The 12,883-nt window shown below is 38.2% G+C and overlaps 1 protein-coding gene across 3 annotated transcripts; it reads left to right on the top strand.

Moving 5' to 3' along the window:
- Positions 1-51: 51 nt before the first annotated feature.
- MVB12A (multivesicular body subunit 12A) lies at positions 52-12,756 on the top strand. 3 transcript variants are annotated; one of them, XM_034419352.3, is made up of 9 exons: positions 52-294; positions 2,527-2,625; positions 2,716-2,812; positions 5,347-5,473; positions 5,564-5,680; positions 9,163-9,254; positions 11,286-11,350; positions 12,095-12,151; positions 12,349-12,756. In XM_034419352.3, exons 1-9 carry the CDS (start codon positions 229-231, stop codon positions 12,409-12,411), a joined length of 783 nt encoding a protein of 260 aa, XP_034275243.2. In that variant the 5' UTR covers positions 52-228; the 3' UTR covers positions 12,412-12,756. The 3 variants fall into 3 exon arrangements, with proteins under 3 accessions (XP_034275243.2, XP_087742767.1, XP_087742768.1); XM_087886641.1 differs by lacking the exons at positions 11,286-11,350; positions 12,095-12,151; positions 12,349-12,756 and adding an exon at positions 10,299-10,462 and having other exon boundaries at positions 68-294; XM_087886642.1 differs by lacking the exons at positions 11,286-11,350; positions 12,095-12,151; positions 12,349-12,756 and adding an exon at positions 10,302-10,462 and having other exon boundaries at positions 68-294.
- Positions 12,757-12,883: the final 127 nt, after the last annotated feature.

A 12,883-nucleotide genomic window follows, 5' to 3' on the forward strand; every position in this document is an offset into this window, starting at 1 on the left:
CATTGGATGGTCCTGCAGAAGTGGCCCGCCAATCGGAGCAGACTCCGTTATAAACGCGGTGCCTCACGTCTGTTCTGAGAGGCGGGTCTAAAAACTCGAGAGGACTTTCGTTTCGCCTCCCGCGACGGTGGACGTTGCTGTCCGCGGACGGGATTTTTTTTTTTCTCCTTTTTTCGTATTTTACCGGTTTCCTGTATCCGAAAACGGTCGAACCGTCTTAGAGCTAGCATGACCGTTCCGCTCACCGGGCTGGGTTGGACTTCGTCTAACGTGCCGGTTGCTGGCTGGATTCCGGTGAGAAAAGCAGCCTCATCTCCTTGCCTTGTAGCGCCCCGTCTCTGAGGGCAACCGCTCTTCACGGCGGGAGGGTGAGGGCGAGGCTCGCCGTCTTTCTTTCCTTTAAGGGAGGGGAAGCTAATTCCGAATTATTGACTTTACCTTGCTGGCCCTTCTCACCGCTCTGGGTTGCTATTTCCCGGTTCTCTTGCTTCTTTCTTTAAAAACGGGCGAAAGGAGGGGGGGGGGGGAGAGAGACGAGACGGAAGAGTTATTGAAAAAGTCGGAAGCTTGAGTGGAGGTTTCCAGACCCAGAAACGCGGGTTTTGTTATTGCTTAATACAAAAGCCGCCCTGAGTCTTCGGAGAGGGGCGGCATATAAATTGAATTAATTAAATTAAAAAGGGAAAAGCTTCCTTGAGCCAAAAGGTGGCTGCCTGCCCGTTTTTAAGCCAATAAACATCATACGTTGAAGGTTGAAAGTTTTACAGCGGGGCTTCTCGGACTCTGCGATAAGGTGACCGCCCTGAAACGATAAATTTGCGTGAACCCCTTTCCCGATGAATGAAGCTAAATAATAAACCAACTACCCGTGATTGGTAATGGATCCATTCCTGTTAGCCAAGATACAGACCGGTTCCTGGGACAGAAATAGCCTTGGTTACTTTAATCAGTTAACTTTGCCCATATTTTAAATGCCCCCTTGCTCCTGCTGGACATTTTAGTGTCTGTCATCCATCCATCCATCCATCCATCCATCCATCCACCTACCTACCTACCTACCTACCTATATTTCCCTATCTATCTACCTACCTGCATATCTACACATTTTTTATGCGTTCTGGGCCATCTACAAGAGCTGGGTGTTACCTGAGAGGATTGCCCCAGTCTTCATTGAAAGTTGCAGCCCTTGGATCCTTCAGGATGGGGTATCACATGATTAGCACTCTCCCCAATATATAGACCGCTGGGCAAAATCTTTTTAACAAGACTGAAATGTCAGCACACCAGCCACATTCAGTTGTATGCCATGTCTCAAGACTGAGCCAGGGGTGTTATGCAAACCCTTAATCGTGCATGGAAGCCGCTAGGATTTGGATGGGACATATCAGACTTAATGCTGCAAAGAATGAGTTGCTGTAATATAATAATTGCTTGGTAAATATTGGCTCTAGTAATCAGATCCAATTAGGGCTACTGTAATGCCCTCTAAATGAGTCAATTTATGGAGTCTAGAAGCTGCAACTGGTCTAGAATGTGATGGCAGTAGTCCAGCCATTGCAGGAGAACTCTTCTTTTGGAGCCATTAAACTACCTAGGGTACTAGTATGCATTCAGTCTTAATTCAAAATACTGATAATAACATAGTGTGAATTTAGGATACATTAGACACCTCTTACTAAAGTTGAATTTGCCCATCCAGTGGTATCATTTCATAGTGATGACCTGCTGGGAGTCACTATCCCATGTGAAATCAATGGACCTTGGCATCTCTTTTGTATACAGAGAGTGCATCAGTTAATAGTCATACTGTATAACCATCTGACAGGCCCCACTGTACCACAGGATCACTAAACTCATTAAACAAAATCATGGTTGGAGGGTCTTTTGGAAGGCCAACACAGGATGGGGACCATGGCAAAAAAGGCTTTCCTCATAGGTCCTGTCAGATTTTATTTTAATTTATTTTATTTGTTAAATTTATTTGCGTATCTCACCATGGGGCTGGAATTTCCTAGCTGACAAGACCCACCCCTCCGAAACTCAGTTTTGCGCTGCAAAGTGCTGGACGAAGCCTGCACATGCCAAAACAGAGCTCCGGAGGGGCGCATGCAGCTGAATGGCTGGAGAGGAGACAGCTTGCTAGATCTTAGCACGATAAGTGACCCAATGCGGCAGGTTGGGGGAAGTAATTGTGAGGAGCATGAAGTATTTCAGTGAGTCAGAGGCCTTGGGTGGTCTTAAGCAGGTGGCCTGTTCCATCACTAGGCCTCCCATGACCTTCTCCACCCTGAATTACCTCATGTGCACTTAACGAACCATGCATTCAGTTAGCAAATGTGTGGGTGAAAGGAGGGAGTGATCACGCTCAAGGTACGAGATTCACTCACATGAATCCTTGGGTTACGAATGGAATGGGCAGGCTCCATTCCATTTGTAACTCAAGGACTACCTGTATTGGGAGAATTCTTGCTTGTGCTTTTTTGCCTTGCTTCATAAAAGTCTCCTCTCTCCCCTCATTTTTCTTAGATCACAACAACTGTAGAAGGAGCACCTGCTAACTTTGGAAAAGGATTTGCACAAAAATATGGATATTACCTCTGCTTTACTGTATCTCTAGATGCTTTGGTAAGAAGGATGCTTTGTTAAGAAGGTTGAAATTGAGGCTACGTGCAGATAGTGTGATTGGTGACTATTTTGGAATCTGCTTCTTTACAGAATCCAACTGGAGATGTATTATATGATGTGGTAATCCTGAGTGAGAAATCACCACTACCTTCTGGATATATGTATATTAAAGAGTTTCTGGATCTAAGTGAGTCTGCCTGACTATTTGGCTCATTTTATTCTGTTTTGTTCTAAACCTATAGCAGTCCAATATGTCTTCTCCTAAACAGTGGCATGTAGCTTAGGGAAGAACCATGTGCAATCATAACAGCTAACCTGTAGCACTTACTACTATTGCAAGTTATAATTATTATAAACATGGAAAATCATGACTGAAGTCTCAGAAAGAAAATTTAAAATGAATGTGACCTATTATAGAATTTCTAATTGGGTTTACTGTATTTCCATTTTCTAATAAAAGATGCTGTAATGGCTGTGATTGTTATTATGCTTCTGTTCCTTAAAGTGAGAGGTGCCCATCTGTTTGTACATATTTGTGTTTGATTCCATTACAGGTAGTCCTCGATTTACGATCAGTCATTTTATGACCGTTAAAAGTTATAATGGCCACCAAATGAGTGCTTTATGACTCATAATTCACTCCCAGCATATGCTTTACAGCCCAAAAAGCACTTCCAGAAGTTGTTAATGGTCATGCTGTACCAGCAGTCATTTGATGGCATGTTGGGTGGGTCAGCTTTATGATTGGTTGTGGCAATTTGTAGTCATATGACTGCGATTTACAGTGTTTTTTGCCAGTTTCTGGCAAAAAAACATGCATTCAAATTAATGGGTTCGCTTAATGACTAAAAGAAGCCAGAAAATTACTTAGTCATGTGTGTGCCTTGATTTACAACTGTAACAGCTTACAACCAGGTTTCCAGTCCCAATTACCATTATAAGTTGAGAACTACCTGTGTGAGTGGTCATGAATTCAGTTTCCTTTTTCTAACCATTCCCAGTTGCTGTGATAAAGCAACATTTTGTGTTGCCACTTTTTTTTTCTTCTATTATAATGGTGAATTGTAAAAATGAACATAATGCCCAAATCTATTTCCAATGTAACTTTATGATTGGGACAAACTCTCAAACTTCATTATTGTAGCAAACGTTCATTAATCTTTATTCTTTTTTATAGGAGATTGATTTTATATGCAAAAAAAAAAATACAAAAATGTTTATTTATATGCTAATTGAATACTTACTAAACATACATATCTAATTTAATTTAAATTTATAGGAAAAATAGGAAATTAAATATATTTAATTAAACATATAAACTTACCATGTGATTATTATGTAGTTGAAATTTCTTTATAATAATTCCTAGCAAAAAACCTTATCCAAAAAATCAAAATATGGAGAACTATTATAGGAGTATTATTTTATAATTCACATGCTAAATTCTATAGTATTTGAAAATAAAGTTTGCTAGTCCATATCTATATACATTTTGTTCTGATCCTGACTCATTTCCATAAAGCCAGATGGAAGAGCCCTTGAAACTTCAAATGTTGTGCGTGGGTGGGTATGTGTGCATGTATCTTCCATATGTGTAGCATTTTATAATAGGTTTGGCTGGTCTTTGTCATTAAAGAAACTTATGTGCATCATGTGAAAACAATTTGTGCTTTAAATATTCTGCATTGGATGTTTGTGTTAGTAAATTTTCAAATAATTTGCTATTTTTATTATGAGTAGGTTTGCAGGACCTTCTTAGGTGGCCCTTAGAGCACCATAAACACACTTTTGACAAAAAATACCATATGCACATATTCAGCAACAAAAGACCTGTATCTGATAATAATGATTTTTCAAATGATGTATAGGACTGCCTATAAAGTTTCTTTTTATAGGCAGTCCTCAACTTAGGGCCACATTTAAGTCTGGAAGATCTGTTGTTAATCAGTGAAAGTGAGGCATCTGGTGATTGCACCCAATTTTATGACTTTTTCACAGTCAGTAAGCAAATCATCATGGTCATTAAGCAAACTATCACATGACCATTATTTTTGACCTTCCCTGCCAGCTTCGCCATTAACATTACTTGTCAGAAGTTGACTGGAAGTTTGCAAAAGGTGATCACATGAACTCTGGATTGCTGCAACTGTTGTAAATGCAAGCCAGTCTCCAAGTGTCCATATTGTGATCATGTGACCCAGGTAGTGGCAACGATTGCAAGTGTGAGGAGTAGTCATAAATACAGTAACTTTTTTCAGCACCATCATAACTTTGGTACCTAAACAAATGGTTATAAGTCGAGGACTATCTCTAAGTAAGAAACATCTAGGTTGAAGGCCTCTATTTTACTGAATCCATCAAAAAATAAGCCAAAACTTCTTCCTACTGTGCTCCCATGACCATTGCAGAATATTGTTAATTTTTAAAATGTATTCCCCCACTGCAAAAAGATTTTCCATATTAATTTAGAGCATCTGATGTACTTATATACATGTTTGGAAATGACATGGAAGTGGATGGAAAATAGCCTTCATGAAGTAATGTACAGATTTTCTACATTAAATGGGGTTGTGTTCAAGCATTATCAATCAAAAAATGTTGTTTAGCTTGTACTTGGGCCTTTCTTGGATGCATACAGTGATTTTCCTACTTCTGAAGGCAGGATGCCTGTCGTTCCAATGTCCTTTGATGGCAGCCTTATTTTTCTGCCTCCTATTGCAGAAACCTCCGTCTCCAAGAAGAAGAGGCTATGTGTCAAGCTGATACCAATGGGTGTGGCAGAAACAGCTGTGTGTGATATCTTGCTAAGCAGCAAGAGCAAAGTGATCCCAAATTACATACGCATTGGGTGAGGTGCTAGTATCCATGTCCTCTGCTCTCACACATTGTCACAGCTTTGAAAGACTTAACAATCTTTATTTGTATTCCTCCCACATAGGGAAATAAGTGGTTTTGCCCTTTGGTGTAAAAAGGAACACATAAACAAGCCTAAACCCCTTCCCAAACCAAGGAGCCTCAGTCTAGAAATGAACCAGCTTTCATTAGAAACAGCAAAGTAAGTTTTGATCATTTTTCATTATATAATAGAATGTATACATTTTTGTGTGATTTGTCATGTTTTTTCAGTAACGTATCTAATACAAAACGCAAAAACATTATGCCATGTAATGATACTGCTGGCTCTTTCCAATAGTTGATTCATCACTCAGACTAGATATGAACCAAGATAACTTTGTCATCAGGCAAAAAGCAGCTTGAGTGGGTTTGTAGGACTAAAGAAAAAGGCCTATAAAAAGATTGATGATAGCAGAATCAGAAAGACAGGATCTGAAGCAATGTTGGGAAGAGATTTCTTAACATTAAGACTCTTCCTAGGATTGTTGCGATTAACCTCAGAATGCTAGATGAAGAAATAACTGTTTGTCTACTTCGGGAAGTACCCATGTTAGAATTTTTCTTACACAATGGAGAACAATAAAGATATTTATTTATTCTGTTATATTTAGATATTTAGATATTCTGTTCAGAAAAGTGAGGATAATTTTACATGGTGTATCAGGTGAAAAGTTAGTGAAACACTCATGAGGTAAATTAATTAAACCTCATGTCATATCTCTGATGAAGACAAGGACAAGCTCAGATATGTTAGGTGTGTAAAAGTGGCAGCAGTTAATTGACCCATAAAAATATGTTCAGTAAAATGTTAACCCCTAACATCAATAATAGTTAATAACCATTTGTGGGCAAAACTTGCACATAATGTATCAGAATTTTGCTACTTATAGAGGTAGATTTATCCTGGTTGTCTAACAAATATTGCAAATAAAAGTTATTGGAGTACCCTGGAAATTTAGATAAAAAGGGCAATCAACAGGTGGCAGTATCCTGTAGAACTAACAGTACAAGAGAAGATGGGCTATGGTTTCTATGGCAAAAAATATAAGAAGTAATAAATTAATATCTACTGCAAAAATTAAGAAAGTAGAATGTTGGATTTGTAAAGTTAATTGATCTCTATGTGCATACACATAAAAAACTATTCTATATCCAGAATAAATCTGATCAATAAGTTTTTGTGCTGGGTTACAAAAAAACCAGAAGCTTTTCAATGCTTACAGGTGGTTCTCATTTAACAACTACAATTGGAACTGTAATCTTGGTTGCTGAGTGAAGTGGTCATTAAGCAAGATATCAGGTGACTTGTTTGCTCAATGATGGCAATCTCAGTACTCCCGATTGCAGTCCTTAAAATATTATCATGTGTTATTAAGCAAACTGAGTCCTAGGCAAGCAGCGCAGGGGGTCTCAGGACAATGGGGAGACACTTGTGTGTGGCCTGCACTGGACCTCCATTGTTTTCCTGAGGCATCCCATGCTCCTTACCTTACTGTGCTGCTTCTCCACTCAGGGGCTGAAAATCCTGCTTGGATTTCAACTTCCTTATGTCTAGGAGTTGGCTGAAAGAGCTCACTGCCAAAGAATTTTAGCTTCATGCAAGCCTGAAGGATTTTAGCTCCAGGGAAGCAGGCACAAAGGATTTCAGTTCTATGCAAGCATGTCTGGAGCCGAAATCCTTTGGCAGCGTCCATGGGAGCTCCTGTGATTGTGAGGCACTTGGTAGTCAGTAATAAGTGCAAACAGGTTACCAACACCCAGGTTGCGATCACATGATTGGAGTGTGTGTGTGTGTGTGGCTCTCTTTGTGTATGCATATTTGTAATAGTTGGAACTGCTTTACAGACTGTAAAGCACTCTTTCCAAGGCCTTTGTTAATTAAAACTCATTAAGCAAACAAAGTCAAAGAACGTCCCATTCTGTTCAGTGGCTCTTATTGCCAATATGATTAGGACTTCTGTTTTTGTTGAGTCATCATCTTCGTTTCACCATATACTCATTAGCCCCATATTATCTCCTGTAAACTTGCTTTTTTACTGATTTAACAATGATTTTTACAACCCTAATTCAAATGAATAGCCTACATGGCAGAAGAAACTGTCTACTGCAAGGACTCAGAAACTGCTCCTGGAGAGTGACAAAAGAAGGGGAAGGTTGCAAGTGGTTCTGATTTAAGGCTGTCCCTTTAACAATGGTCTGGAATTATGATGGCTTCCATAAAGCGCTTTATTGCCTATAATGTATTTCTGGCCATTATCAAATGTTGCACCACCACTCCTATGGTCATGTGATTGTAATTTGGCTGCTCTGCAATTTGTTTGCACTTAATGACAGGTTGCCAAGCTCCCATAATCATGTGATCACCATTTGGCATCTTCTCTACCAGCTTCCTAGAAAGTCGTTGAAGCTGACAGAGAATGTTGCAAGCTGCTGCTGCAGAATAATGCACTTTTGATACTTTGATACAAAGTATTACTTTATACTTTGTATCAAAGTATTTTACATATATATATATATGTAAAAAGTTAAAATCTCAGGTGTTTTCCCGCATCATTATAAGTTTGTTAGTTAAAATGTTTAAAATCCTGGCTAAGATCCCAGCTCAGAATCCTCTAAATTCCCAAACGAAAACCTTTTTAAAGTCTTTCAAAAACTCTGGCTGAAATCCTAACCAACACTTTAAGGTTAGGCAACGTTTCGACAAGCTCTCTACCTTGTCATCTTCGGGCCTTTATTATCAGTTTAGAAGCTGTGGGTTATGCTTCATTATACTAGCTGCAGCCTGAATGCGTGTTAATGGTCCAGTTTTCTCTGGCTCCCTATTACCGCCAACTGCAAAGAGGTAAGAATTCTAGTAAGCATCACAGCACCACTGGTTTCCTGTTGAGATTTTAGCATATCTTCTGGCTTGGTTCTCTCTCTCTCCCTATTGCTAGCTATCAACTGCAAAGAGGAAAGGGTTCTTGTATGCATTACAACACCACTGGTTGCCCGTTGGGATCTCTGCCTATCCTCTGATGTTAAAATTCGAGTTTCCCTCAGTGCAGGTTTCCAAATACTTGATAACCTAGAGGTGTCATCTCGTCTATTCATATTGTGCGGCCTCTTTTCAATTTCGATGGCCTCCCTAATTATTCTCTTATTAAGATGTTTCTCTTTTACCACTGTTCTAGCCTTGTTGAAATCTATATTATGTCCCGTGGCCTTCATGTGTTGTACCAAAGAAGAAGTTTGCTCTTCCTTTTTCACTGCATTTTTTCAATTTTCTCAACAGGCAAGCAATGGTGCTGTGATGCCTACTAGAATGCTTACCTCTTTGCAGTTGACAGTTGGTAATAGAGAGCCAGAGAAAACTGGACCGTTAACACGCATTCAGGCTGCAGCTAGTATAATGAAGCATAACCCACAGCTTCTAAACTGATAATAAAGGCCGGAAGATGACAAGGTAGAGAGCTTGTCGAAACGTTGCCTAACCTTAAAGTGTTGGTTAGGATTTCAGCCAGAGTTTTTGAAAGACCTTAAAAAGGTTTTTGTTTGGGAATTTAGAGGATCAGCTAATAGAGATTCTGGGGAATGATTGAAACAATACAGTTCATAATCTACTAACAGATGGTGTGTGTTTCTTCATTTTTATCCTTTCAGTGAAAATTCTCTATCTATTGGTTCCAAAAGGCAAACTACTATTAAGAAAAATGAATCTATATATGATACATCAAATGCCTGTGGTATTTCAGGTAAGTACCTTCTGTTCAAGGAGGTGAAGCGTATTCTGTTTTTATGGGAAAAAGAACCATAGAACTGAACTTCAAAAAATGTTCCAGTGGGTATATTTATTCTTTCTTGAAATTTGGCATGATTCATCCCATAGGCCTTTTTATAATTAAGGCGAAATGTGAACTTTTGTTATATATAGCCCAGTAATATGACTGCGTTGTTTACATTTGTCAGGGTAGAACTGATGCCATGGTTAAAGATTAATATATCTTCGCAGGAAGGAGATGTTGTTTTTTGCTTACAGGAAGAAAGCAGTTTTGAATTTGGGAGTCCTTTTAACTCTAGATGTATCTGGATTATACTGATTATCAAGAATCAGAATATAGGACTGAGAGGGCAGGGGTGGTGGCTAGCCTTCTAGAATACCTGGAAAGACATCTTTAACCACTCAATTACAACAGTTCCATTACTGGCTGTGGGTTATTGTTCGAAAGTCACACAAGATCTTTATTTGATGTTTTATTTAATAACAGGAATGTGTAAAACTTCTAGACTCAGAATATTCCAGAGCATTCTAACTGTCCGTGTTTACACTGATCTAGCTGTTTGAGAGGTAGTCTGCAGTTTTCCAGAAAACAATTTTTTAAACTGGTTTTCTGGTGTTTAGAATGTGATTTGGCCCTAATCTAGGCTTGTTAAAACTGGCACACTGTGCCTGCTTCTATTTCAGATTAATTTATGGATAGTCACTGGACCATCCCTAAAATGTGAACTAGAAAAGGATAGACTTGGGCATGCTTTTATATATGCTTTGGCATATGAAGCTCCTAGAAATTTATTTGGAATTAGGTGATTTTAATGTGCTTAGTGTCTTTAGTCATATTACATTATCTGTTCAAATTTAGTAAGGTCCTATAAGGTGAACAAAGTAAAAATAAATCCAGACCAGAATGATCATTGGCATGGGGGCTGGGATGCAATGTGTTCTGGAAGGAACTGTACCCTTTGAAAGATCAACTTTATAGTGCTTTTTAATTTTGCATTACCCCTGATTTTTCTCATAGCAGTACTGACACCAGCCTCAGCCTTTCTGGAGGCAGTCTAGCTTATAAGAGGTCAGTTTTAAGGATGACAGCTTGATTAGTGGAACATGATATAGTAAGTGAACATTGAAAAAAAACTATACTAATTATCAATTATTTTCTTGGCCTATTAAATACAATAGTTCTTGACTTAACAACCAAAATTTTTGTTGTTAAGTGTTAAGAATTTTGCCCCATTTTATGACCTTTCTTGCCACAGTTGTTACGTGAATCACTGCAGTTGTTAAGTTAGTAACATGGTTAACTGAATCTGGTTTTCCCATGGATCTTGCTTGTCAGAAGGTTGCAAAAGGTGATCATGACTCCAGGATACTGCAATTGTCATAAATATGACTTAGTTGCCAAGCATCCAAATTTTGATCATGTGACCATGGGGATGCCACAATGGTCATAAGTGTGAAAAACAATCATAAGTCACTTTTTTCAGTACCATTGCAACTTCAAATGGTCACTAAATGGTTGTAATTTGAGGACTAGCTCTATTGTTGGAGTTGCCTGTTTTGCAGCTTTCTGAATTCTATTGAAATGAGGCTGCAGATAGTGATGCAGCTTCCTCCACTGTGCATCAGTTATTGCATTTAGATATCCATCCTGGGAATTATGTCATATTTTCTAAGTACTGGCGGAGTGGCCTCTTGAAAACATTACTTTTGCAGAGTGATTTCTTGTACAGTACAGGAGTAAAAGCCTGTGTTGCTTTTTCTTGGGTCTAGAAAATCTATGAAAGTGTTTCTGTAAAGTGGGTGTTTGAATTACAAATATTTTATTACATTTTATATAACATTTTAAACCTTTTACTATATACTATTGTAACAAGTTTTTAACCTTCCACTACAGTATTATGATTTGTTGTAGGTCACCTTGATGGCCTGTAAATAATCACCCACTTTAAAATATTGTTGCTTTTCCCTTGGGCAATCTGAACCTGAGTGTGTGTTTCCTTCTTAGCCATAGATGGGGTCCCTTTTACTTTGCATCCTAAATTTGAGAACAATGTCACTCATGGTGCCACTGTAAGTATTTTCTGTTAGAGTCATGTAACAGTGTAAGAGACAAGAATAGATGAAAACTATAGATTTTTCTAGGAACACGTATCTATTCCTTATGCAAACTTCATTATTCTGGAAATGAAATTTTGTAAAAAATATTCTCTCTAGGCCATGTCAGTCCAGAATAGAGTCAGTTTCTAGAAAGAGATCTCCAAACTGGAAGTAGCTTGAAGGTGTTCCAGATATGTATGGAAATAATTCCACACCCCAATGATATAGTTTTGAGTTCCATTCCCAGATCGATAAATATCAGGCTTTCTCCAACTGACTTGAAACTACCACTCACAATATTTCCAGCCAGCATTGTAGAAATGGTCTTGGCACAGATGGTATATGAAAAAATCCAATAAGTATAATTTAAAAGAATGACTAGTTGACAAAATACAGATAACATACTGGGGAAAACATAGTGCAATTTACGTCAGGTGGAGTGCTGACAGCTGTCAAGTTACTTTTACTTTTTAAAAACTTACCAGAAGACTTCAGTGAGCTTTCTCTCACCTAATTCAATTAGATTAAATGTTGCTAATGAGAAAACATATTTTCCTGTAGCTGTTTTGGAGTAAGTAAGAATTGTAAGAATGGAAGGCACTTGAATCTACTTAGTGCAGAAATTAGTTTAAGTTTTAGCAATATTGATAGGAATAATTTCTATAAATTACAGTCTAGATTAATTGGCTAATGATTGTATTTGTTTTTATTTTCTAGGCACTTTCTATATTTAAAAACTTCCACATCAAATCTCTTGCTGACATTGAGAAAGAGGTGAGCAAAATTTAAGATTAATTCAGACTTGGATCCTTGTTCCATTCAGATCAGAACTAAACCATTTTGTTTAGCAAAGTCAAATGTGTCGTTTCCTTAGAAACGTATTCATGTATTATAGCTGAGCTGCAAGTCCTTCTGGTTTTGAATATGGAGATCTTGCTTTTTTGTAACCATATTTTTTTGCTTTTCTATAGTATGACTACAGTTTTGTAGTTGAAAGAACTGCAGCTGCGAGACTCCCACCCACCATTTCATAGCATCAGTCATTTCCTTGAGAGTTCTTGCCACTAGGGGCTTATGGGTGGTCAAGCTGACTCAACTAAGCTGATGAAGTGTCTGCCTCAAAGGGATTGTGCTATTGGGGGCACTGCTTTACTAGCTGAAACTGGTATAATCCTGCTGATATTATATTTTGCTATAGGTACGAGTAGAACTACTTTTGTACACAGTTTTTCCAAGCATCATATCTACTTTCCGTGAAAAAAAAAATGTTTTAAGAGGCTTATTCTACCAGCAAAGTTATCTTTGTACTTATTTCTGACTATTTCAAACATTCTGAAACATGTATTCCTGCCAATAAAGTATGTTTATGAAAAATGAAAGATATTGCTCCACAGCAACCTCCTTTAGCAGAAATCTGTTTAAAGAATTGCAAATATGACCACCATGTCAAGATTTCATATGGTGAGGCGGGAACTAAGAATATATTAAATCAAAGAAAAACATATT

This window comes from Pantherophis guttatus, chromosome 2, assembly GCF_059756535.1.
Source record: "Pantherophis guttatus breed Tessera chromosome 2, ASM5975653v1, whole genome shotgun sequence".
NCBI lineage: Eukaryota > Metazoa > Chordata > Lepidosauria > Squamata > Colubridae > Pantherophis > Pantherophis guttatus.

Bases quoted from the DNA above. Each gene is read 5' to 3' on its own strand.
- MVB12A (XM_034419352.3), top strand. From the start codon at position 229: ATGACCGTTCCGCTCACCGGGCTGGGTTGGACTTCGTCTAACGTGCCG. The intron at 5,474-5,563 runs GTGAGGTGCTAG...CCTCCCACATAG, and splicing joins CCAAATTACATACGCATTGG to GGAAATAAGTGGTTTTGCCC. The intron at 11,351-12,094 runs GTAAGTATTTTC...TTTATTTTCTAG, and splicing joins ATGTCACTCATGGTGCCACT to GCACTTTCTATATTTAAAAA.